Below are 27,887 nucleotides of genomic sequence, written 5' to 3'. Positions count from 1 at the left end.
AATATTTCAAAGATATATTGTGTATGATATATGGCTTACCTGCTCTTTAAATAGCTGTCGTAGGACAAACATGCACTCTCGTATAACTTGCTTGTCATCCATGTCCTTAATGAAAGTCACAGCATCTCCAGTAACCACAGACATTAAGACGGCTTGTTTACACTGAATAAAGAAATAAAAAGACTGGTTTAACTTACTTTAGTTTCATAGTTTACACCTTGTCTTTTGTCATAAAAAAAGGTAACCTATTCTGGTATTAATGGGAATTCTGTCAGTTGTGCCATGTGCATGATATGGTGTATGCAGCTTTAAATATTAAAGCAAGAGTAACAATAACAATACATTTTTATATAGTGCATCACACTGCCATTTTTGCAGGTTCTAAGCTCTGTAAATAACAGGTACTATGTTCATCCAATGTACTGCTCCTTCTTTTGTTGACCCCAGAAGGATGAAGGGCAGACGTGACTTTGCTACAATCCAAACTTGTGACCTGTAAGCCACAACAAACTTCAGCATTGACCGTTTTAATCGCTGACCCATCTTGACAAGACTGGCTTTGTCCACTGTGCTTCTCTCAGTTTAATTAGCATAGTCATCTTGTTATTGATGGAGATAATCGATTAATGAAATGTATTTGTGGGGGAAAGAATTCCTTTGGTATTAGGAAGTAGAACTTGTATAATACATACACACACCACATGTGGAAGTTATTGCGATCAATGACTAGCGCTTTCCCTTTTGCTGTTTCTCAAATTCCATCAATTAGGATCAGAATAGCCCCCAAAAAATAAGAGACATATTCAATTTAGTATTCTGGGATCCTGCTCATGGGATAGCCTTGATAGAGAATTAGGGGCCCATTATGATGTCGGGCGGATTGCATCCGCCAGGCTGGCGGTAGCCACCGCCATCCTGGCGGGGGCAATCCGCCCGACATCCACACTCGTTACCCCCCTGCCATATTAGTATGGCGGGGGGGGACCTCGGCGGACGGAAAGACCGTCCGCTGCTTTTCCGCCCCGGTCGCCTTGCGGCTGGGGCGAAAAGGAATAATATGGTGGTGGTCTCTATCAGACACCGCCAGCCATATTATTATGGGCATTTTCCAATGCCTTTGCCTCCACGGAAAGGCATGCAGAGACTCCCTGCGGGGGGCCGTTGCGGCCCCCCTTGGAGTCCGGGGGGGTGGGGGTGCACCCGCATTTCAAAGTGCAACATGGCAGGCACCGCGCAGTGCCTGTCATGTTGTGCTTTGAAATGCACAACGTGCATTTTTACCATTGCGGCGGGCGGCGCTTTCTGCACCGCCCGCTGCAATGGTAAAAATACAGGATGCACTGTGGCGGGCGCATCCTAATTGTCAAGGCGGGACCTAGGCTGGCGGTCGAGTTTTGCACTGGGATGGCGGGCGGACTAAGTCCGCCCACCATCCTAATGGACCCCTTAGTGTTACAGATAAGTATATTTGTCTTATTGGGTTTGCTGGAAATGTGATGAACCGGCTACCCATGTACCAATATTGGACAATCATGGTTCAAACATTCATATGTTTTTCTATACACAGTTATTACACAAACACAGTCATACAATTGAATATGCCTGCGATTTTTTGCACAAACATTTGTTACTTATCATTAACATTCATCTCTGGCCACATGCAGTATGTTGGAATACTTTTTAAATCAGAGAGAAAAACGTCTACAAATAAAACAAAACAGTACAATATCTGCTTAGCATTTTTCATCTTTTAAAGCAGAAAGAAAAATGTAATTTACATACCTCTCAGGTTGTTCATATGCCGTGTGGATGCACATGTTATTCAAGGCAAGACATTTTCTTTAATTTAAACTAGTTTTAAAAAAGTTGTTAAAAAAAGTGCACAACTAAAAAATTGTTAATTTCCTTCATTTTATAAACATACGAGAAAGACAAGAATTATACAATCATTTGAATAACTATTCTAAAAGCTAACCCTAGAAAGAAAGAAGGACTGTGCCTTTAAGGCTGACGGCTGACCTGGGTATCTCATCAGGTACACTTTTCAACAATTGGTCCTCAGTTCACCTTGACATTATTTGAAAATGGGAAACAGCCTTTACCATGCAATGCCTTTGGCACTCACACCTTTACTATGGAAGGTAGGTAGGTAGGTAGACAGACAGACAGACAGACAGACAGACAGACAGACAGACATACACTTCCCAGCACACGTCGATGATGTATAAGAGTTATTACACATTGCACAGTCCCTGCACAATTTGTACAAAATAATGAAGGTTATTTTCTCTTCTTTTTCCTTTTATTGTATAGATCTTCTGACAGCCGACACGTGTTTCGTCGCTAACTGGGGAAATTGTCGCGGAGCTTTTTCCATGCTTTATAGATCTAAACAGATAGACAATCCTATGTACTATCTTACAGAAATGTTGTTCACTCACTCAATACATCTCACAATATGAGAGGTGCGTTCTAGGTGATACCACTATTCATGCTCAAGACGGAAACACCTCACATATGACCAATGATGTCCCAATGTAAACGAGAAAAAGGAAAACCAACAGTAACCTTAAGGAAGATGGAGGAAATAATGCCGAAGAAGGACCTTAAAACACCAGATGCACGTTTTGATCTCCATGTGAGTGATTTCAATCAAGTCATGTGAGTCATTAAAACATAGTGAACGTGATTTGGAACACCCAACAAAAATATATATGTGCAAATAGGTGAGGCTGATAAAGCCCTATTGTTATGGAGTGGGAAGAAAACTTCCATATAGTCCCTATATAGCCAATGTTGTGAGAAGGAGCTATACATACCTATATTTTCTCTGTCAAAACCTCTGCAAATTAAAGATAATGCAAAGTAAGTATATCGTTCCACTGTGCAATGCACTCTCAGCTGTTCTCACTTAAAGTCCAAAATGAATACCTACTTAGGAATATCTACATATTAGTTTCTTGTTAAACTTAGACCAGAGGCCTCTGATCTCCGCCTCTCCCATCCCAGAAGGGCTGCGTCTGTCACCACTGTGTGTTCTGGTTAGGGAAGGGAGAGGCATTTGCCGTTGACCCAATGCTGGTTTGTGAGCCACCACTGCAGTTGTCGTGCAGTGCCCTCCGAGATCTGGACGCAATCGGACAGATTCCCCTGATGCTGCGCCCACTGGAACTTCAGGTCCCATTGCAGAGCCCGCATATGGCACCGGGCATGATCGACCAGCAGGATGCAGGAGGCCATGAGGCCCAGGAGCCTCAGAGTCATCCGGACGAAACCCAGGATAGAGGCTGAAAGATCATAATCATAGCCCGACTGTGCCGGACTCGCTGTTCGAGAGGATAAACCTGAAACTGTGTTGTGTCCAGAACTGCTCGGATGAAGAGGAGCTTCAGAGAGGGGGTCAGGTGCGACTTCGGCACGTTGATGGAGAACCCCAGCGAATGCAGGAGGTCAGCCATAGTGTGGAGGTGGGACACGACTGCCTGGGGCGATCCCGACTTCAAAAACCAGATGTCGAGATAGAGGAAGACTGGAACCCCTGATCTGCACAGATGAGCTGCGGCCACCGCCATCACTTTCGTGAACACCCGAGGGACGCTGGTTAGGCCAAAGGGAAGCACAGTAAACTGAAAATGCTCGTGGCCTATCAATCAATCAATCAATCAGTACATTTATAGAGCGCGCTACTCACCCGTGAGGGTCCCAAGGCGCTGAGGGGGGGTGCTGCTACTGCTCGAATAGCCAGGTCTTGAGGTGTTTCGTGAAGGTGAGGTGGTCCTGGGTCAGTCGTAGGTGGGCGGGGAGGGAGTTCCACATCTTGGCAGCCAGGTAGGAGAATGATCTTCCTCCGGTGGTGGCTCTGCGAATCCGTGACGAGGGCCTGGGTGACTGCCTTTCTGGTTCTGGTGGGGATCCACCGGAAGATCTTTCAGAGCATGCGCAGGGTGTTGAAGCATGTGGATGAGATGGCGTTGACTTGTTGGTCATCGTGAGGGATGAGTCCATGATGAATTCCAGGTTGCGTGCGTGGTCCGTGGGTGTCTGTGCAGTGCCCAGCGCTGTGGGCCACCAGGAGTCGTCCCAGGCGGATGGGGATGGTCCTAGGATTAGGACCTCTGTCTTGTCTGAGTTCAGTTACAGACTGCTAAGCTTCGTCTATTCTGCGACGTCTCTCATTCCTTCCTGGAAGCTGATACTAGCGGTGGCCGGGTCTTTGGTGAGGGAGAGTATCAGCTGGGTGTCGTCAGCATAGGAGATGATGTTGAGGTTGTGTTTGCGTGTGATGGTGACGAGGGGGCTCATGTAGATATTGAAGAGGGTAGGGTTGAGCGAGGAGCCTTGGGATACGCCGCAGATGATCTCGGTGGTCGCAGAGCGGAAGGGAGGCGGACTCACTGGGTTCTTTCAGAGAGGAACGAGATGATCCAGTCCAGGGCCTTTCCTTGGATCCCAATGTTGAGCAGGCGGGATATTAGGGTGCGATGGCAAACGGTATCGAAGGCGGCTGAGAGGTCTAGGAGGAAGAGGGCGGCAGTTTCCCCGTTGTCGAGCAGGGTCCTGATGTCGTCAGTGGCTGTGATGAGGGCTGTTTCGGTGCTGTGGTTGGCTCGAAATCCTGACAGGGATGGGTCGAGGGAGCCGTTTGCCTCGAGGAATGCAGTCAGCTGTTTATTGACAGTCTTCTCGATGACTTTTGCAGGGAAGGGGAGAAGAGAGATGGGGCGGAAGTTTTTGAGGTCTCTGGGGTCCGCTGAGGGTTTCTTCAGTAGGGCGTTGATTTCTGCATGCTTCCAGCTCTCTGGGAAGGTGGTGGATGTGAGGGAGTTGTTTATGACGTTCCGGAGTTGGGGTGCGATGATAGTGTCGGCTTTGTTGAAGATGTGGTGAGGGCATGGGTCGGAGGGAGACCCGGAGTGGATGGTGTTCATCATGTGGCTGGTGACTTCTGTGCTGATGGGAGTCCAAGCGTTGAGGGTGGTGGGGCGTTTGTTTGGTGGCTGGGGGTGGGGTCTGAGCGCCGAAGCTGTCGTGTATATCGGCGATCTTGCAGTGGAAGAACGTGGCGAGGGAGTTGCAGAGGTCTTGCGATGGTGTGATGTCGTTGTTGCTGGCGCTTGGGTTGGAGAGCTCTTTTACGATGCTGAAGAGTTCCTTGCTGTTGTGCATGTTGTTGTCCAGCCGCTCTTTGAAAGATGTCCTTTTGGTGGTGCGTATCAGCTGGTGGTGTTTGTGCGTGGCGTTTTTGAGGGCTGTCTGTTCGTGGTGCAAGGCTTTCTCGAGGGTTCGGCAGGATTTCTTTGTCGGTGAACCATGTGGCTTTCTTGTTGCCGGGCTTGCCTGGAGGGATCTTCAGTGGTGCAAGGGCATCAGCGCAGTTGGAGATCCACTGTGTGAGGTTGTGGGCTGCGGCATTGGTGTCAGTAGTGTCGGTGGGTGGGTTCTGGCTCAGTGCTGTGGTTAGCTGATCGGTGGTTACTTTGCTCCAGCATCTGCGGGGGATCTGTTGCGGGTGGTGGTGGGATGTCGTCTTTTTGAAGGTGAAATGGATGCAGCTGTGGTCAGTCCAGTGAAGTCCGGTGGAGTGGCTGAAGGTGGTGTGGCTGCTGGCGGAGAAGATGGGGTCGAGCGTGTGGCCGGTGTAGTGGGTGGGGGTGTTCACCAATCAATCAAATTGCTTATTATGTTTTGGCTCTCAACCGAGGGCCACATAAAATGTACAGAAATACAAACAATACAATGCATTATACAAACAAAGTCTGCCCTAAAAATACCTAAATTGAATACAAGCTAACATACACAACAGAACTGTGGAAAATTGGCAAGTCAAGAAGCATCTCCATGGATTATTAATAAATAGCTAAAAAACCTTTAAAAAATTTAAAAATGTGGAAGCAGAACATTTCATTGGGGGGACAATAAAGTGCATGAAGAAAATCATCCAAAGTGAGAATGCCCAGACGGAGACAAATAACTTTTATCCATCTAGAGCGCAATTTACATAGCGCCGGGCAAATCAGTAAAACATGCATACAGTCCTGAGTATTCAAATTACATAGATTACACAAAGAGGAGGAACCATACCATTTAGATAACAAGAGATTTAATGGTATTAGGTCGTAACGTAGCAGGAACCAAAATCTACGAATACCGTGAGGAAGGGACCAACGCACATAAGGTTGTGGATGCTTCATCAGATAGGTGTCAAAAAGGATATCTACATTCCTTTTTCCACGAATTAACTTTTTATCCGATTGAAAGCAAAGGTCCCAAGAGGCTGCTTTTAAAACAAGTTTTAACTGTAAAGGGGAGTACACAAAAAGAGTAGTTTCATCTAATTTTAAAAGAGTTACGGCTTTTCTAAAATTACGAACAAGTTGAGAAAACTCTTTGAAGTTACCCAATAATTCACTTTTAAGGAGAACTCTCAATGTCCCAACTTCCGCTCTCGCAAGACAGGCCACCCATCTTACTAGGGCACATAGTCCCTGTACCCAACTGCTCCTTAGACCAAAGTCGAGCCTGCAGGCGGCCAGAGAGCAAGCAGTATTTAGGGAAGAAAGCGATCTTAAGAGTTTCCCCTCAATCTTATGGCAAAAGTCCCACTTTTTCACCTCTATTAACTCAATGCCATAGAGAATTGTTGCGGGGATTTTAGATCTGTACACTTCCAATAAAATCGGAAAGTGCCGTTTCCCCGTTGCATGGTATAGTGAGTTTAAACCTTTGCCATGGGCTAGAGCTTTGCGAGAGCAATGCTCTATATGCAGCTTCTCACTCAAATTAGCCGTAACGATTTTCCCCCAAAAAATATAAGACTTTACAACCTCCAATTTTTGCCCCCCGATAAACCAACCGAAATCTGCAGCTCGACACCTCTTCTTGCCTACTATACACATGACTTTACTTTTGGTTATGTTAATCTTCATGCAATGAGCCACAGCATAACTATGGAGAGCATGTAGCCGATTTGAGAGTCCTTTAGGGGTTAAATCAAGAATAAGGACATCATCGGCGTACATCAAGCAAGATATTGGGGTCCCCCCCACCAATGGGGCGATGCCCTCTGTGGCAGATAAAGCGGCGGGCAGGTCAGCCGTATATAAGGAGAACAAAAGGGGAGCTAATAAACAGCCTTGTTTGAGGCCATTACCCGATGGAATTGGGTCAGATAGCCCCCCTTCACCCCCGAGCAGGACCCTACACCAAGTCTCTGTATGGAGAGCCCGCACCAACTCCAACAGATAAGACGGGAGACCAAGCGCAGCCAATTTTCTCCACAGCATTCCACGGTCCACTTTGTCGAATGCTGTGGAGAAATCTATAAAAGCTGCATACACTGCCCCCCGCCTCACCTGTACATATTTATCCGTGACCACATGAAGAGCGGTAAGATTATCCAACGTTCCGTGGTTCCTGCGGAAGCCAGTCTGTTCAAGGGGCAGAATATTGTTCTCCTCAACCCAAGCGGAGAGGGATCCTAAAAGACATTTCGCAAAAACCTTTCCGATTGAATCGAGGAGAGCAATCAAACGATAATTACTTGGGCAATCCCTAGTTCCCTTCTTAAAAATGGGGACCAGGATACTCCCCCTCCAAGAGGCAGGTACCATTTTAGACATAGAACATGCTTTATACAAGGGGTACAGGATTTTACTCCACCTTACAGGATCCTGTTTGAGGACCGTCATGGGGAGTTCATCTGGGCCCATTGCCCCGGAGACACGCATATTTTTTATGGCCATCTCAATTTCCTTTTCAGAAGGATAGTTCATAAGGCCATCCGCAGTCAAACCGATAGTGATATCATCACCTAAAATATCATCAAAGGCGATAGTATCAGAAGTACAATTCCCTGCATAAAGGTCCCGAATATAAGTGGACCATACCTCTTCCGCTATAGGGATAGGGGAGGGGCTTAATCTAGACCCACACCCCTTACCAATTATTGCCCAGAAATCTCTGATCCTACCATGAGCAACAGATTCCCTTAAGTCAATCCAGACATTGTCTTCCTTGCCCTTTTTTATTTTAGACTTAAGTCTACTTCTCTTTCTTTTTAGCCTGGAGATCTCTTTTCCACGTTCCGTACCTCGATCTAGATATTGTTCCCGGACTAAATTGTTAATTTCTTTATTTAGGATACACAATGTACTGGGAACTGCAACCCCTCTTCTCGATCTTGAAGATTTATTAGCGCAAGAAATAATCTTCCGCAAAAATTCTTCAAAGTATACTATTTCATTTCCACGCCACTCATTTAAAACTAAAAGGGTATCGGATAAAAGGTCCTGCACCCCATTGATGGCTGAGGAATTCCAAAAGCACCTTCCCGATGAAACATGAAAGGCAGGATCACTGCCCTTAAGGGACCACGGTGCAGTAGGCAGGGAATTTAAGGAAATAGTTACAAATAGTATGGTATGGTCACTCAGAGGGGTAGGTATAGTCTTAAGGTCAAGAATAAATGGAAACAGGCCATAGTCAGCAATGACATAGTCCAAGATGGAAGACCCAAAGGGAGACTTATGAGTGAATTTTGCAGGAACGTCCGACGGGAATCTCCCATTTAATATAAGCCCATCGACAGCCAGTAATTCTTTTAACAGGATCTACCCTCTTTTATTTGTCACTGACTTTTCAGGAAAGAGAGCTTGAGGAACAAAATACGCCTCTTCTTTGGACTTATTCCTAAAGAGCTCCAGACTAACGTTGGAAATCTTGCCATTCAAATCGCCCACAATCATGACTTCCGGGGGAAGTGGAACATTTTTAATTTGATCTACATAACAAAATACCTGCTTCATTAACACATTAAAACGCTCTTCTGGAGGAATATACACATTTAAAATCACGATGGGGGCCTTTATGCCAACATTAAACAGGTTTTCAATAGTTATAGCATGGAAAAGTTTACTGGAATCAATATAATGGGAGAATCTCCATTGGAATTTATTAGATAATAGACAGGCGATTCCCCCCCTAGCGTGCCCTTTCTTGGAAGGGGCAGCAGGCACTTCCAAGACATAATAGTCCTTAGAAACATTCAACATATTGACACACCAAGTTTCCTGTAAACAAATCACATTAGCTCCTAACGAAAAAAGGAGTCCAAATTTCTCTGGGCTGCTATGAATCCCTGACGCGTTCCAGGAAATAATTTTCAGCGAGGTGTTAAAGATGCTGAAACAATCTGGGGTTATCTTTAGTTTTTGTAGTTAAGGCACTATGCAGCCAGTTCCACCGATCGTTATCCTCTATAAGGGAGGCAGTCTGCGTTAGCAGAAGTGGCTTCACTTGCAGGACCGAGCGTTTTCCCTTAGAGACCCGAATCTTCAGATCCTCAAGGGAAGAGGCTACCCCCTTAATCTTATCTCTTCCAGGTACCTCCCCAAAGGAGTGATTAATATTTCCCAGGTTACAGATCGGGAGAATATCAATACCTGTGCTTTGGAAGAACTCAGCTTGCTGCAGTATCAGGTTTACAATAATAGGTGAATAAAATTTAACCCTTATACTGGAGACCTTGACTTCACCAAACAGGGTGACCAACTCAATGTCCCTAGTTTGGATATGGTGGAGACTTTCACTCTCACTAAAGCGCTTAAGTAGCCAGGCTCTGTTTAAGGGAAGGTCCACATCAAATAGAGGAAGAAAGTCTAAAACAAGAGTGTCCACTGGAGCTTTTAATGTTATTTGGGGGTGATCCGCTTTAATGCCATCATCAGTCTCTAGAACTATAGAGAAAGGAGGAGCCAAGGGGTTAAGAGGCCCAGATGGACAATAATTTGGGTCTCCACTCACAGGCGGTAGAGTCTGACTTGGAAAATGACCCCCTATTTGTGACAAAACTTCCAGAGATGTTGATGGACACGGTTCACTATCACCTTTGAAAGGTGAAGGAATGAAGGAGTTCCACTCAGCATCCGCCTTTGCGGATAATGAGCAGAGTTCCAAGTCCACTACTTCATTCTCCACTTCGGCCGAACAATTTTGAAAAATTATTCGACGCTGCCTTTTCTTCCTATGCTTTCGAATTGGTTTCTTTTTGTTCCCTTTATTGTTTCCATGTTTGGCAATTTTTACCTTATCCTCTTGTTTAGTATCATTCGCGTCTTTTCTATTCTCAGACGTAAAAATGGGAAATAGGTCTTGAACCCCTTTAGACCCAGAAATGGATTTATTTTCTTCCTCAATCTCTAAAACTGAGTTCTTAATACAATTTGGCGCTGCAGTTAAGGGGATAGCTACAGTGTGTATTTGCAGAGATGCCGCCACATCCTTCGTGTTAGCGACTTCTAAAGGGGCATTTATTTCTCCCACTGGCTGACTGTATTCAGTCATAGGAGGAAAAACACCTCTCATATCAGATGATTTTTGTAACAGAGCCTTCAAAATTTGAGTAACTGAGTCCAAGATGCAATCTGAGCTGCCAACAAATTTCCCCAATAGGGCTAAAATCGAGGATAATAATTGTTCCAAGGCAATCATGGATTCAGAGATAGGTTTTTCACACGCCTCCTGAGGATGGCATATACCCGATAGATTAAGACCCAAAGACCCAGAAGCATCTAACAGATTAGACGTATCCTGACCATTTAAAGAGGGGGTACTACTATACAACATAAGCCCAGAAGGAGTCGCACCCCCCGACGATCTAATAGGGGCCTGAGTTTCCACTTTAGCTATATTTACATACCGACCACAGAGTGCAGGGTTGGTGGATAGTAATAACGAGCCACCGCCCGACCTATCATTCTGCGGAGTATGAGACAGCAGTGGATAATTCGTGGGATCCCCTTCAGGTCCAGCAAAATCAACCTTACTTTCTCCCTTCCCCTCAGCATGAACAAGAGGAGAAGACACCGCTAGTGCAGATTGTAAGACTGAGGGCTGCACCAAAATGGGCGGGGGAGACGTAAAAACAGGAGTATAGACCTCCTGGGCCGTAACACCAGTGGCTTTATTCATGGACAGATTAGCGATCTTGAGGGTCGGCAAATCCCAGAGATCAAATAGTTGGCATTGACCCTTCAATGGGGGGTTATTAACAGATTTGTTTCTTATACGAACAGGCTCTTTTTGTGAGGCTAATGTGCCTCCTACTTCCCTCCCAGAACGCAATTTTTTAAACATCTTTTATAAGGTTAACTCACAAACTAGTGGTACAAAAGATGCTGAACTTCCAGAAGAGTTAATATAAGATATTAAGATAATACTCCACAATAAAACATATAATCCTGGAGATCCAATAAAGACTGACAAAATACACAGTTCAAGAAGATGACGGCACAATTTCAATAGGTAACTCTTTCTCTGACCGTCCAGCGAATATCAAAAAGTCTCGAGGAAACGCAATTAAAATAACGCAGTCAATGTAAGTAACCGGGCCCAGCCCAGCCTACCTCGGCCACTGAGGGCCACAGAGGGCCCGCTCTTCGTCCGCGCTTCTGTCCGCGCGCGTCCCGCGTTCGCGTATATTAATTTGTTCTTGTAGGAGGAGGAAAAGGGGGCGGGAAGAGGCACCAGGTGCGCGCGATGGACAAGCGCTAGCACCTCTGGTCCTCGCAGTCCCGCTCCCGCTCCTTACGTGGGACGCTTCTCTCCCCAAGTCAAAGTAACAGCAGTTCAAAAAGGAGCACTCGGGCTCCTAGCTCCTCGAATGGCGCCTCAGGGCGGAACAGCCCACGCAATCAGGGCACAGCGCTGGAAAGGTTGCAGACAAGCTCCAAGTGAAGGCAGGCAGAAACGAGCGGCACCCGCGGAGCGGGGGCCGCGAGAAGTGAAGTAGCCTGCAGAAAGGGGGCGGGAAGAGGCACCAGGTGCGCGCGATGGACAAGCGCTAGCACCTCTGGTCCTCGCAGTCCCGCTCCCGCTCCTTACGTGGGACGCTTCTCTCCCCAAGTCAAAGTAACAGCAGTTCAAAAAGGAGCACTCGGGCTCCTAGCTCCTCGAATGGCGCCTCAGGGCGGAACAGCCCACGCAATCAGGGCACAGCGCTGGAAAGGTTGCAGACAAGCTCCAAGTGAAGGCAGGCAGAAACGAGCGGCACCCGCGGAGCGGGGGCCGCGAGAAGTGAAGTAGCCTGCAGAAAGGGGGCGGGAAGAGGCACCAGGTGCGCGCGATGGACAAGCGCTAGCACCTCTGGTCCTCGCAGTCCCGCTCCCGCTCCTTACGTGGGACGCTTCTCTCCCCAAGTCAAAGTAACAGCAGTTCAAAAAGGAGCACTCGGGCTCCTAGCTCCTCGAATGGCGCCTCAGGGCGGAACAGCCCACGCAATCAGGGCACAGCGCTGGAAAGGTTGCAGTCAAGCTCCAAGTGAAGGCAGGCAGAAACGAGCGGCTCCCGCGGAGCGGGGGCCGCGAGAAGTGAAGTAGCCTGCAGAAAGGGGGCGGGAAGAGGCACCAGGTGCGCGCGATGGACAAGCGCTAGCACCTCTGGTCCTCGCAGTCCCGCTCCCGCTCCTTACGTGGGACGCTTCTCTCCCCAAGTCAAAGTAACAGCAGTTCAAAAAGGAGCACTCGGGCTCCTAGCTCCTCGAATGGCGCCTCAGGGCGGAACAGCCCACGCAATCAGGGCACAGCGCTGGAAAGGTTGCAGACAAGCTCCAAGTGAAGGCAGGCAGAAACGAGCGGCACCCCGTTTGGGGGTGTTCACCAGTTGGTTGAGTCCGAGGTTGTCGAGCAGGGTGGTGGTGTTGCTGTTGTTTTTGTTCTCCAGGTGGAAGTTCAGGTCCCCTAGGAGGATGTAGTCTGGCGAGGCGAGGGCGTGTGGGCTGATGAAGTCGGCGATGGCTTCACTGAATTGTGAGCGTGGGCCCGGGGGTCTGTAGATGAGCGTTCCTCTGAGGGTAGTTTTGGGGTCGGTGTGGATCTGGAAATGTAGGTGTTCGGCTGCAGTGAGGGTGTCTTCGGAGTTGGTTGTGTCGCTGATGGTGTTCCTGTGGATGATGGCGATTCCTCCTCCGGTTTGGTTGACGCGGTCCTTCCGGGTGATCTTGTAGCCGTTCTGGATGGCTATGGCGATGTTGGGGGCTGAGGAGGCGTTCATCCAGGTTTCCGTGAGGAAGGCGACGTCCAGCGCTGTTGTATCGAGGAGGTCCCAGAGTTCAACTGCGTGCTTGTGGACGGAGCGGGTGTTAAGCAGGATGCACTTGAGGTGGTTGTTTTTGTTGCCTGGTCCGGAGGGTGGGGTGCAGGTCCGGAGGCAGCTGAATTTGCAGGCTTGGCAGGTTAAGGGACTGTGGGTGCGCTTCAGGGAGGCACAATAGCAGGCAGGTGGTCGGCCGGTGTTGAGTGCGTGGAGTGTGGCGGTGTCGTATTTTAGTCGGGTCACTTGGCTTCGGCGGGGGCCAGGGGTTCTGGCGCTGGGCGCGGTCCAGGCGCGGACGGGCTTGCCTTAAGCGCACCAGCGGCGCGACCTCCATATGAGGGGATGTGGGAGGGAGGAGCAGCTGGGGAGCGGGGCGGCGAATGGGAATCCAGGGGGCAGGGCCGCAGGGGAAGCAGCGGCGGGAAGCGGGCACAGGGGGTCAATAGAAGGAAAAGAAAACTGCAATTTGGGAGACCAGAGGCACGAGGGGTCAACAGAAGGAAAGAAAAACACAGCAATGGGGGACAAGGGGCACGAGGGGGTCAACAGAGGGAAAGAAAACCCAGCAATGGGGGAAAATCAGCACGAGGGGGTCAACAGAAGGAAATAAAACACAGCAATGGGGGACAAGGGGCACGAGGGGTTCAACAGAAGGAAAACAGGGTACAGCAGAGGAGTACAAACCGGTCCGCGGTGGTGAGCGGTGGGCAACTTGGAGAGAGGCGGCAGCAGCGCACAGGGGGTCTGCGCGATGGCAGAGGGAGCGACCTACCTGGTCACAGGGTCAAGGGTCGCTCTCCTCACCACCGCGCGGCCCCCATATGAGGGGATTTGGGAGGGAGGAGCAGCTGGGATGCGGGAGCGGGCGGCGAATGGGAAACCAGGGGGCGGGGACGCAGAGGCAGGAAGCGGGCACAGGGGCTCAATAGAAAGAAAAGAAAACGGCAATTTGGGAGACCAGAGGCACGAGAAGTCAACAGAAGGAAAGAAAAACACAGCAATGGGGGACAAGGGGCACGAGGGGGTCAACAGAGGGAAAGAAAACAGCAATGGGGGACAAGGGGCATGAGGGGGTCAACAGAAGTAAAGAAAACACAGCAATGGGGGATAAGGGGCACGAGGGGGTCAACAGAAAGAAAACAGAGTACAGCAGAGAAGTACAAACTGGTCCGCGGCAGTGAGCGGCAGACAACTTGGAGAGAGGCGGCAGCAGCACACAGGGGGTCTGCGCGATGGCAGAGGGAGCGACCTACCTGGTCACAGGGTCAAGGGTCGCTCATGAACCGCAAGTAACGCCGGTGGGCCGGCAGGACGGGGATATGATAATAAGCGTCCTGCAAGTACAACTCTACCATCCAGTCTCCAGGGTCGAGAGCAGACCAGAACTGAGCCAGGGTAAACATTCTGAACTTCTCCTTCCGGAGGAAGAGGTTCACGTTCCTGAGATCCAAGATAGGACGCAGGCCCTTGTCCTTCTTGGGCACCAGAAAGTAGCAGGAATAGCAACCACAACCTACTTCTGGGGCAGGAACGCGGTTGATGTCTCCCTTGGTCATGGTCACCCCGGCTCCAGTATAAGGAGGGAGGCACCGGGTCGACTCCTGTGCGGCAACATCCATTAAGGAATGGGAGGAACCAGCAGAGGCCACATTGTGACGCAGTGAGGACGGAGGCCGCCGCGACTTCGATCCCTTATGACGGGATTTCTGTGACTTAAGCGAGCAATGCTCAGGGGAACGGCTCATTGAATGGCCCCGGGTATGAACCTCAGAGCGGGAAGGAGACCAACATCACCTGGACGTCGATGGGGAGAGCAGTGCTGTCAACAGCTTCATTTGCATTTCCCGCACGGCCTTATACAGCGCACAGCTGTGGGAGACTCATTTATTGCACGTCACAAATAAACTCCAGCACTCGTGAATATACTTATAGCACATACTTCTAAAGACTAACGGGCAGAATAACAATCAGAATGGCTGAGGTCACGGTTCTCACATTCACAGAAGATGAAGTAGATAGGATCATAGCATCTATGCTCCCGCTGACAGGAACATCAAATAGAGACACCAGCGATGAACTTACTTAACTCAAGCGGAACCAAATTAAAACAATAGTCCATGGGATTATGATGAGCGAGTATTTAAGGGCCAGTGCGGCACCACGGGGTTTAATAGTCAGGAATGAACCCTTCATTTTTCAACACAACATGGCATTCAAGAAAGATTGGTTCCTAATCTCCTGGCACTGTACCAGGGATTGGTTGGTACTTATTGTAAAAACAGCAGCACGCCTGGCAGAGGAGATGAAGACAGAAATACATGATTTAGAGATTAAACTCAAAACATATCAGACTCCAGCAGAACTCAATAAGAGACTAGAAGAACTTAACAAAACAATGAGTGAGTTCGAGATTACCTTAAAAGACACCAAGTACGTAAAATTTCATAAGGACAAGAAGTCTTTCTCTCATGAAAAAGTCTATCCATATATTAAGGAGGACTATACCCCTACAGGAAGAAATCCTGGCTATAACACGGATAGTGAGGGATCTGACACTGGATCCGAAACCTCGGACTTCGGCTATAACCGCAACCAGTCAAGAAATAGGAGACCAAGAAGAGGCTGGATGAGGAACAGAGGGGTTTTGGATGTTCACCTTATCAAGGAATACCACCATATTGCCCTCCACCCCAATATTTCTACGGACCTCCACCTTTCCATCATCCGTATCAACAACAACCCTATCCTGTTTGGGATAATACACAAGCCCAAGAACAGCAACAACAGCCTTTTTTAGGGAGGGGCAAGATGCCGCTACGAGGAAGAACAAGAAGAGGCCAACATGTGCAATGGGCATAGCCACTGGAAACAGGCAGGAGCCACACACGGAGCATGGGTCCGGTGAACTTACCGTCAACCAGCAACCATTGAGCCTGGTTGTTAACCTTTCAGATATCATTCTGACACAAGATCAACCCAGTGTCTTAGAAAAGGGTTTGGGTTTTTTACCGACGGCTACATTAGACAAATTCAAACTATGCTGCGAATTGAAGGAATTCATCCTCAGAATTAAATTGGAAGTATTCTTTAAAGACAAAGTACAAACAGAGGTTACCAATAACGATACAAGGTTGAGAAAAATATCAGCATTCACTCCACCAACAGCCAGCATACCTGTAGAACTCCTGGCTTTCGAAAAAGCTGTTCTCAAAGAAGTGGCTGAATTAGATCCAAGAATTATCAAAACTTTTCATAACACAAGCAAGAAAGAGAAAGCAGCAATCCAGCAACTATCGAAAGAAACAGCCTTAACTATAAAACCAGCGGATAAGGGTGGCGCCATAGTGGTACAGAACACAGAAGACTACAATGCAGAATGCCTCAGTCTCCTAGCAGACCAACGGAACTAAGAGATCATTGAGAATGACTCGACAGAACTTCTGAGGATAGAAATTGCAAGTTTGGTGGAGGAATCACTGATCAACAATTGGATGTCCAAAAAAGAGGCAGATTTCCTTGAAAACAAACATCCCACCACCCCCTACTTTTATACGATCCCTAAAATCCATTAAAGAATGGAAAAACCACTGGGCAGGCCCATTGTCTCAGGGATAGGTTCGAACTTAGAGCCACTGTCCAAATTTGCTGAAGCCTTCTTAAGACCACTAATACAGCAAACGGACACGTACCGCCAGGACACTAAGGCCGTCCTTTGCCTTATCAAAGACCTAGATTTCAACCCCACCACCCAGATTTTGGTGGGACTCGACGTAGAGAGCCTATATACAAGCCTGCCCCACAAGGAGACCCTAGAAATCCTAGAGGAAGTTTTATTCCAGAATACGTGGCAATACCACACTCCCAGACATGTGGTCTTAGAGTGTTGCCGGCTAGCCTTAACAGAGAATTTCTTTCAATTCCACCACACCCTGTATCGTCAAAAACATGGGACGAGCATGGGGAGTACTTTCGCGCCGAGCGTGGCGGGTTTGTACGTACATCACCTTGAGAAACAGAAAATCTTACACCCTGACAACCCCCATCATCTATGTCACATCCACCTATGGAAACGTTACATAGATGACGTGCTACTCATTTGGGAAGGAGATGAGTGAAGTCACCCGGTTCCTACTCTGGTTAAACTTACAAGACCCTTTCCTGAGATTTACATCCACACAGAGCAGATCCCGGATTGTTTTTCTTCATCTTAACATTCAAGCTAAAGAGGGGAAACTAACTACAACTACACACTTTAAGCCTACAGCTAGGAACTGTCTTCTCAGATTCGACAGCTTTCACCTAGACAACTGAGGAAAAATTTGCCCTTCGGGCAGTTTTTGCATCTCAGACGCAATTGCTCAGAAAAACAAGATTTCAATATTCAAGCGAAAGACCTGAGTACCAAACTACTACAGAGAAATTATCCCCAACACATAGTATCAAAAGCTAAAAAAAAGGGCAACAAATAGCAATAGAGATGCCCTATTGGAACACAAGACCACAGATCAAACTGACAAAAACAAGAGACCAATCTGTATAACTACTTACAGTGTAGCCTCTGACCAAGTAGCCAAAATTGTAAAAAAACATTGGAGAACACTGAACAGTGGTGGCCTGAATTTCGCGCAGCCGATGTTCAGCCACCGAAAAGGTAAAAACCTCAGGCATTTTGTGGTCCATACACGACCTAAGGAAGTAGAGGGATCTGCAGGAACTGTACGCCTGCTGCACCCCCTACCATCAGGCCACTACCCATGCACAAATTGTAGTGTCTGCCATTTGACCACAGCAACAAAACAAGTACTCTGTAACAATGGAGTCACCTGGGACCTTAGATCTTTTTCCAATTGTAACACAACAGATGTGGTTTACATGATTACCTGTACGTGCAATCTGCACTATATAGGTATGACCACAAGGAAGATCAGCACACGCATTGTGGAGCACTGAAGCAGCATCAGGTGCAAACGTTCCAACACAAAAATGACGACACATTTTCTGGAAAAATGCCATACCCCTAATGACATGCGGTGGGTGGTTCTAGAAACCATGCAGAATCACACAAACATGGAAAAGAAATTGTTCGAGAAAGAACAACTCTTGGTTTTTAAATTGCGTTCTCATACCCATGGCCTAAATGATGACATACCATGGGGGCAATTTACACAATGAACTCTTGCCCTGCACACATGTCTCTAAATACAATCCCAATGACAAAAAACTCGCTGACAGCTAGAAATAAAAAATAAGTCTAACCTGATGGTGCAATCTGACACACCTATCAGACTTATTTGCTTTGACCCTATTAAATACCACCTTTTAATGGACATACAGACTGAAGGGTTAAAATAATTGAAATCTCGTACCTTAACTGGTCATGAGCCACTGTTCAGTACCTGTAGTCTCTGTATAACGTGATATGTTTATCGATTTTCTATGAAGGCAACCAACATCGATCATACGATATGCCAAAAAACTACAAAAATGGCCGACACTGTACCTGGCGACCCAGATCGAAACAGCCGACAGAACATTGAGTAACCCTTTTTCCCTAAATTATTCGATTGAGAGGTTCCTGAAGAGAAGCATGTAACGGAATAACTATTTTTATTTTTCTGTGCATCCATCACTTGGCCCGCCTGACTTCAGCGCGGCCAGTATACACCCAATATGGACGCCGGAACAGTCCCGAACATTGAGCAACCCACACGGTGTACTCAATTACAATGAGAATGGGGAAATGAAATACAAAAGCAACCTCCCGGCACCGATTCTCTAACATTCGGTCCGGATGCGACAGAGTAGGTGAATCGGCCACTAGTATCCTGAAATCAAGTAAGTGTGCTTCCAGAACCCGCAGGTTCCGGTAGACAGCGGACCGCTGCCGCCACCACTCGCCATTTCATGGCAAGACCGACCACTAACTCTGCATTTTTCCCATTTCTTCTTTTTAACCACCAGATAGATGGGATACAAACCCTCTGAGTCCATGGGGCAAAGTTTGGCCCTGCTACATGTATGTAAATAGAACAGCTCTGTGTGTATGAAGTATGCATGAAGTTTCACGAGGTGCTAACCACGTTTTTTCAAGCAAAACGTTTTTTAAATATACATGCCATCAGGCTTTTATGGACAAAGAGGCACATATATTATGTTTTATGTGTTGTGTGTGAAAAATATGTGCATATCCTAAGGGGTCTTGCTACCCCATAACCACAATGTATGTGTTTTTTCTTACAGATACCACATGATTATTCCCTTATGTAGGTACTAGATGCATGCTTATTTTTTGCAGCATTAAATTGATCTATTTTCTATTTTCTTTATTATTAGCTCATTTGGGCATTATTAGGAGTGGCGAAAACAGGGCTGGTCCCTGTGTAGTCCTGAGGAAGAGCTTGGGAAACGCTCGAAACATGTTGACAGATAGGAACTAATAGGTACACCTACACCCATTGTCCTTTAGGCACCCTATTTTTTCAACCCCGTTTTTAATTCTACCCCCTTGGAGCAAGAATAAATCATTTGTAGCTTACTAGGCAGGTATTTTAAATCACTTACACTTATCCCACTCCATCACATCACAGTTCTCGCACCACACATAGTCTGATTTAAGTGCTCCTACGTAGTTCGCAAGTCGTAGCACGCCCCAGTCCGTAGAGGGCTGGGATGGCCCCAATGATGAAGCATGCGTGGGGCAACCCTGGTGAGTGAGGGGACACTAAGAAAAAGAAAATATTTTCTTTTTTCTCCTACTAAACACAATTATTTCAACCCCAGTGAGTGTTGTGAATATTATTATATAAATACAGGTAGGCTCTTGATCTCTGGTCCAGAGGTTTTCATGTCTTGCCACCCGCCAAGTGCCTGCTCTGTCGCCACTCGTGCCCCTGACACCCCTTGACCCAGAGGTTTGCCTCGGCGCCCCCTGACAACTCCCTCACCCTCGAGCTGGCCCCGTTGGATCCCCCTGACCTGCCACCCGTCTCCCGTGCCTCTTGGGGCCTCCCAGCACTCACCAGGCGCCGGTCAGTGTGTGTGTAGTTGGTGCGACGGCTCATGCCTGAGCGCTCATTTCATGCTGTCGTTGCTCCCCTGCCGCCTCCGCGGCGCTCCATGTTGCTGTTCGCCACGGGGCTCCAGCCCCTCGTGTCCCGGGCTGCTTTTCCCCCTCTGTGCGCTGTGGTGCCGGTGTGTGCGCTGTGGTGCCGGTGTGTGCGCTCGGGTGCCGGTTCCTGCTGCCCGCCCGACCCCTTTGTGTAACCTCACTCGCTCCAAGTTTAATCCGATAGTTCCCGAACACTAGCGCGCCCGGCACCAGAGAGAGGCAGAGTGGGGCCACGGAAGACTTCAAGGAGCTGTAGAGGGCAGGGCGGCAGTATTGGTGAAACGCTGCTACTATATAAACTAAAGCAAGGGCAGAATTTTACAGTTCTGGATTTATGTTTAGTTTTGAAGCAATAGTTTATAAAACGGGATAACCAAATTATTCAGTGTGGGAGAAAGTCGACGAGGACGCCCAGGATAGAGTTTGCTGCGCGTGTCTGTCCTCGACTGAGACTATTCTCTTTTGGAGCCGTCCCACTTGGACGGACTGCCCTACTGGCGTAAAAGGTTCATTATCTTCTTCATAGGGCCATCTGTTTCGCCCCATAAAGAAGATAACAAACCTTTTACGCCAGCAGTAAGTCAGGGAAGTCCATCCAAGTGGGACAACTCCAAAAGAGAAAAGTGTACGTCAAAGGACGCTCTTTTCCAATGGCTGGCCACCGTTTACCCTAAACTGTGACGCCAGCCAATGGTAAAGAGGGGCGGGGCTTAAAGCCAGCTAGGTGAAGTCACCTAAAATCATAAAATCTCGCCAGCGAGACTGCACATGTGCGCAGCCTACGCAGGCCGAGACCTAAAAAGTGTAGCTGGGGGAAATTTTAAGGAATGCTTGGGATTCAGATTCATATTTTTTTAATGCATCTAACATCCAATGCCCAATCTCTACAGCAGCCCAGTTTGATACCATTATCCCATCCCTTTTCTAAAGGCATGAAAGTAAAAAAAAAAAAACTAGCAGATTTGCTACTGTCATAATTTCAATTTGCAGTAAGTAAATAATGCAAATCCTATTTCTGTTAATCAAGATTTTGGAATTCCAAACATAATTCAACCTTTCAAGTCCAAAGTTGATAGGGTTGGAAATCATTTTGTGAAGTGCCTCAAGTTTTGGACATATTTTCAAGCCACAGATAGAGAACTCGCACCCTCTTCACTCTCACAGAAGACATAGTTAATATCAATCTATTCTGTTAGAAAGAAATACATGAAATGTTATTGTATATACCTCAGGATCCATGTCATAGAACACTCCAAAAAGGCCACGTTTGCTAGAACTTGGAGGAATATGGCCAAAGAAATCTGCTCCTTGAGTTTTGCCATCCCAAAATCTGTGAGAAAACTGCAAAGCAACCTATGGAGAGATGATAAATGGCACAAAAGAAAGATTAATTTATAGACATTTATGCATGCATTATCAGAGGGCATAAACCGTTTACATGAACCCAATCAGTGTGACAATTTGTAGGGCATATTAATTACAAAAACAATAAAAAAATATTCAGAATATATCATGCACAAATGATATACATGAAAAGAGTTAACACGGAACTTTCTACTTTCTACTACCACAGATGCTCCAATAACAAAGATGTTTGTGAATCCCATGGTGGAGAAATCCTTGCAATAGAGCAAATATTGTTCTACAGCTGTAAAAAGTATTTGTGCAGGAACAAACACTTGTAAGTTTACACTGGGATGGACCTGTAAATACCCTTAGTACTGTCACTCTTGGTAATATAAGTGTGCTTGAGAGTGCGATTGTAGTCTCATTTCAAGGAGTGGACAACTCGATACCCTTAAGCCATTTAAAAGTAAACAATTTAATGATTTGTATCATTAAATGAATGGACAATGTGTGTCCAACAACTGTCCCTCAAGTTAGAAATCAAACACCACAGATAGAACTGAATAAGAAAAAAAATACAAAGCATCATTAGGAGTTTGGTGGATGGGCCACCAAAGTACTATGATGGTGCAGGCTTCCCCAGCACCTCCGCCTCAAACCATCTGCCAAATGTAGGGATTGCTAATAGAGGAGATGCCCATTTTCAACAAAAGTACTTCCATCAACAGGACTTGGACACGTAAGGAAAAATGCATAATGCTGGCAGTTCGCCACATCATGATAGCAAGACAGGTTGGTCTACTTTTGTTTTTATTAATAAACAATGCACCCAAGAGAAGGGGTGATGGGTTGGAGGATAATTTTTTTAAACAAAAAAGAAATTCTGAGCTTCTCTAGGAGTCTTCTCCCAGTGAGTCAGGAAACCCTCCATTTTTCTTGAGAGGACCACCATGCCATGTATGCCATGCAAGGCAGACCAAGACAGGAGAAAACAACATTGGAAGCCAAACACTAAAAAGGCTGGGGTAGCTTTCTGACACCATGAATCATTCAGTTCTGTGGTAGCTTGTCTGCCAGGTATATGTTTCTTGCAACATACCTGGATGCTACCTCTCAATGAGAGACAAAGGGATGGTGCTGGGACACACAAGGAAAGAACTTACAATTGACTAGTGCAAAGTAAAGGTTTTGATACATGGTCACTAGAATCGGAATGCTTTCTTATGAAGGTGCCAAAATCGCATTTAGGAACATTTTATTTTTGTAACTGAAGAAAGAACTGGTGCCCCTGGATCCTTACCATAAGTCTGGATACATTTGAAACAGGGGGTATCTTATGGAGAGAAGCAACACATGTTTACCCAGGTAAACGAAGCTCTGGCAGAAGCTGTCCAGTCTAAACATTCCAGCTGATCTTCTAAGAGCAATACAACTTTTACATCAGGACACGTGGGTCAGGTTCAAGATCGGGGATGGTTCAAGACTATCACGCCCAATTCCGACAGTATAAGGTCTAAAACAGGGCTGTGTCCTGGCCCCGACACTTTTTAACTTATTTTTATCAGACCTCCCCGAGGCTCTAAATAAGGTCAATTCTCACACTCCAAAAGTAACAGGTCTATTGTGTCAAATCTGCTATACACCGACGACGTGGTCCTTCTTAGTAAAACAAAGATCGGCATGCAAAGGCTCCTGGACGCTACGTTGGAATACTCAAAAAAGAACGATCTTCTGATCAATAACAAGAAAAGCAAAATCTTGGCGGTTCATCCAGGGAAAGCTAAGAAACTGTCTTGGACTCTGAATAAGGAAAGCATTGTTGAATCCAAATGCCACAAGTACCTTGGGGTTATTTTTAACAACAATGACAAATATAAAACCCACTTAGAAGAACTAAAAAGGAAGGGAGCAGCACTTGCTTTTGCAATTGGATCAATCCATAAGGAACTACAAGGCCCAACTTTCGCACCAACAATACAGGTCGCTCAGGCAAAAATCATTCCCACACTAACCTATGGCAGTGAAGTCCTCAAAGGCTTGGACAGTGGCCAATTGGACAAAATCATCACAAAGATCTACATAACAGTGTTCAAGTTACCGCCTCAAACATCACTGGCACAAATCAGGTTGGAACTGGGAATTTGCCACCAAACACACGACAGAGCCATGTCTTTTCTCGTGTGTTGCCATAAATTGAGGTCATCCAAGGAAGGCAGCCTAGCTCAACATCTGTGGGCTAGTCTTGACAAGAACCTATGGCATGCAGGGCATGACTACTGGGAAAAAGGCCTAACAACTTTATGTCTAAATGACCTTTGGAGCATGCACATAAGTCAAAACGAATTCAAACGGCTAGTTAAAATAAGCACAAAAAAGCTATCAATAGTCGAAGACAAGGCTCGCCTAGCAAAAAGAAGTCATGGGTGGTTAACCTTGCAATCTTACGCCTTGCAAAAAAACTCTGTGAGGGGCCCACAGTCTGTGATCCATCATCAGCATAACATTTCGCTGTAAAGCACTTCGGCAAGCTCTATCTCGCATCTGAATCCTATTTGGCTTAATCCACTCCCTTTTAAATGTATTTTTCTAAAAACCCATACTTGCAATGTTTTTTTTTTTAGTCAAGCAATAAAGTTTTACTTACTTACTTACTTATGTTTACCCAGGTTGACGTAGCAAAATGGTTTGCTGCCAGTGTCAGAGTAAGCAGAGATTTAGTAGAGGTGAAGTAGGGATAAGAAAATAACTTCACCTGCCAGCAGGTTGCTTTCCATGCATTACCCTAGTTAAGGCTCCATGCTCACTCAATGTTTTCAAGGGTGGTTTAATTTTTGTTAAATACCTACGCCTAGACAGGCAAGTGGATTGTTTATGAAATCATTGACAGCACCCATGGCAGAGAACTAGGATGACAGGTCACTAATGTTTCCTTCGCCGTCACAAATCTGCTCAATACATTTTTATTTTATTTATTTAAAGAGTTTAATATAGCGATGGCTAGACCCTGAGGTATCAGAGCGCTTTACATAAGGTTCCACATAGTTGCAAACTTACATCAGTTACAAGTTACCAAAGATACCAGTAAAAACATTTAAGGAGCATAGAAGAAAAGGTAAATAGAGTGGGGAAGGGAGAGGGGTTAAGGGAAAAAGGGGTAGGGGATAGATACGACGGAGAGACAAAGGGAAATTCTACCCAAGGTCCGTCTGAGTAGGTGACGGCCGAGGGGGAATCCGCAGCCCATTCCTCTACAGCTATCAGATAGCTCCACCGGGCATCGGTCAAATAGCTAGGTTTCAGCAGAAACACATTAAAGGGATAGAAGGCAAGAAGAAGGGAGCGTAGAGGGGGAAGAGGGTAGGGGGAAGGGGTAGGAGGGGGGTACGACAGAGACGAAGGAACGTCTGCCCAATGTCCGGCTGGGTAGGTGACGGCCGCGGGGGATCCACAGCCGTCTCCTCTACAGCTAACAGGTAGCTCCACCGAGCATTGGTCAAATTGCAGGGTCTCCACACTGGAGGGAAAGTTCAAAGCGAATATGTCCTGGAGGGAGAGCAAGATCCAGGTCAGGTGAGGGATGTGGTTAAGATCAGGTTGATGTCCAATTCTATTGTCCGGGAGTGGTAGAACATCATGGAGAAGTACATGGCAAGCTATATCCGTGCACAAAGAAATGGGCAAGCCAACATAGTATCAAGTCAAAATAGAGTATAATTCAATTAAACAAGGGTCTTGATCATATTCTGCCCTAGAGCTGAATACAGCAAATGATCGCTTGCAGCATCTTAGCGAAGTATCTCGTTTCCCACGTCACCAGTGGAAGGTTATCCTTGTTATGCCTTAGATGCATGTAACAAACAGATACAAAATATGGGAGTTTCCCAAATGGAAGGGCGTCTCTACTTTTGGGTGAAATGATGCCAGGATCCCGAAGTCTGAAAAATCAACTTGTCCAGTAAAAAGGTGGTGCCTGCCAGTTGCACTGACAGCACCTCCAATTCACTGACTTGACAAGCTGAAATGCTGTTCTGTTATGTTAACTTAACTTACAATAGCGTTCGAATTACACTTATAGGTGTATCTGGGCACTTCGCTTAGCACAGGAACATCAGAGGATTTGAATTAAAATAATGCTGTCTTGAGAAGTTTTTTAAATTTGGTATGATATGTACAAGAACGGATAAGGTTGTTCCAGTACAAGGGAGCAAGCTAGGAAAAGGACCTACCTCCGTATCTAGCCAAATGGATACCGGGAGGGTGAGTAAGGTTTTGGACTTAGACGTACAGCATCAGAGCTTGAAAGGAAAATGCTGCTTACCAGTATGCATCTGTTCTTGGCATGTAGGGCTGCTGACATTCATATCTTAGCATAGATCGCCGCCTAGTGTTGGGTCCGGATGATTGAACCTTGTTGTCATGAAAGAGTCTTCGAAGTATCACGAGATAGAGGACTCCTCCCCTGGACTACAGTGCGCATGGGCATCTTCTCCATCCTTAGATTGTTTTTCGCCATTGTGGCAAAGATGGAGTATAGTAAAGTAAGAGATGGCCATGCAAAAGAGAATCCTGCAGCTGCGACAGGCACCGGAGAGGAGGGTGGGTGATATGAATGTCAGCAGCCCTACATGCCAAGAACAGATGCACACTGGTAAGTAGCATTTTCCGTTCGAGGCATGTGGGCTGCTGAATTCATATCTTAGCATAAACTGTATAGGAGTATCTCCTTTAGCGGTGGTCACCTGTACCAGCTGCAGCAGTCTGAAAAAGAGTTTTACGGACAGCCTGGCCTACAGCAGCTTGCTGCTTTGTTTGCACGTCTACACAATAGTGTTTAGTGAAAGTGTGTATGGTAGACCATGTAGCTGCCCTACATATGTCTTCGAGAGGAATATTCCCTAGGAAAGCCATGGATGCCCCCATTTTATGCGTAGAGCGTGCTTTTGGGGGAACTGTTAGAGTGCGTTTAGCTTTTTGATAGCATATTTGAATGCATTTAACTATCCACCTGGCTATTCCTGATTTTGAGATGGGATTACCTTTATGTTGTGGGGAAAAAGCAACAAACAGTTGCTTTGTTTTCCTAAATGATTTAGTCCTGTCAACATAATATAGCAGAGCTCTCCTTACATCTAGTGTGTGTAGGGCTCTTTCAGCCACTGACTGTGGTTTTTGGAAGAAAACTGGCAATTCTATTGATTGATTGATATGGAAAGTGGATATGACTTTTGGCATGAACTTAGGGTTAGTCCGAAGTACTACCTTATTTGCATGTATTTGCATGAAAGGTTCTTGAATGGTTAGTGCCTTTAGCTCACTCACTCGCCTGAGGCAGGTAATGGCAATTAAAAATGCCACCTTCCATGTTAGAAATTGTAATTCACATGAATGGAGTGGCTCGAAAGGAGGTCCCATAAGTCTGGTAAGTACTATATTTAAGTTCCAGACTGGTGAAGATGGGTGCTTTGGAGGGATTATCCTTTTAAGACCTTCCATAAAAGCTTTGATTGGGGGTGCTCTAAATAGGGACAGGTGTTGTCTGTTCTGGAGATATGCTGCTATAGCAGCAAGATGTAGCCTTATGGAAGAGTATGCTAGATTGCATCTTTGAAGATGCAAGAGGTAACAGATAATGTTTTGGATGGAAGCATCTAATGGATTGATTTGGTTATTATTGCAATAAATTACAAATCTTTTCCATTTAGCTGCATAGCATGCTCTAGTAGTTGGCCGTCTTGCCTCCTTGATAATGTTTATGCAATCAGGAGGCAAGTTAAGGCATCCGAACTCTAAGACTTCAGGAGCCAGATCGCTAGGTTCATCTGATTGGAATCTGGGTGCCTGATTTCTCCATGGTTCTGAGTTGAAAGATGGGGCGAGAGGCGTAGTCTTTGATGGGGAACTACTGAAAGTTCTAGGAACGTTGTGTACCATGGCTGTCTTGCCCATGTGGGAGCAACCAGGATCATTGTGAGTGACTGTTGGCGTAGTTTGCGTGCCACCAGCGAAATCAAAGGGGCTGGTGGAAAAGTGTAGGCAAATCTGCCTGACCAGTTCTCCATATCGCATTGCCCTGTTGTCGGATGTGGGAACCTGGAGGCAAAGTACTGGCATTTTGAGTTTTCGTTTGTGGCAAACAGATCTATCTCTGGATGCCCCCATTCTTGGAAGAATAGTTGGAGAACTTGAGGGTGAATCTCCCATTCGTGTAGCTGTTGGCTGTGTCTGCTTAACAGATCTGCTATTTGATTATCTTTCCCTGGCAGGTGTTCTTCTAGGAGAAAAATGTTTTTTTGGAATTGCCCACCTCCATATGCTCTGTGCTAGGTGAGACAGATGTGGAGAG

General features: G+C 46.5%; 1 protein-coding gene across 4 annotated transcripts in view; it reads right to left on the bottom strand.

Annotated features, from left to right (window-relative positions):
- KDM1B (lysine demethylase 1B) overlaps window positions 1–27,887 on the bottom strand; it is a 631,262-nt gene that overhangs the window by 64,468 nt on the left and 538,907 nt on the right. For all 4 annotated transcript variants that reach the window (XM_078687981.1, XM_078687979.1, XM_078687980.1 and 1 more), the window contains 2 exons: window positions 21,425–21,550; window positions 40–162 (listed from right to left, as the gene is read on the bottom strand). In XM_078687981.1, the coding sequence (XP_078544107.1) occupies window positions 40–162; window positions 21,425–21,550 (249 nt within the window). The remainder of the gene's footprint in view (window positions 1–39; window positions 163–21,424; window positions 21,551–27,887) is intronic.

This window comes from Lissotriton helveticus, chromosome 4_1 (assembly GCF_964261635.1).
Source record: "Lissotriton helveticus chromosome 4_1, aLisHel1.1, whole genome shotgun sequence".
Lineage (NCBI taxonomy): Eukaryota > Metazoa > Chordata > Amphibia > Caudata > Salamandridae > Lissotriton > Lissotriton helveticus.
The sequence above is the reverse complement of the archived record's forward strand: the minus strand, read 5'-3'. Positions and strand labels throughout refer to the sequence as shown.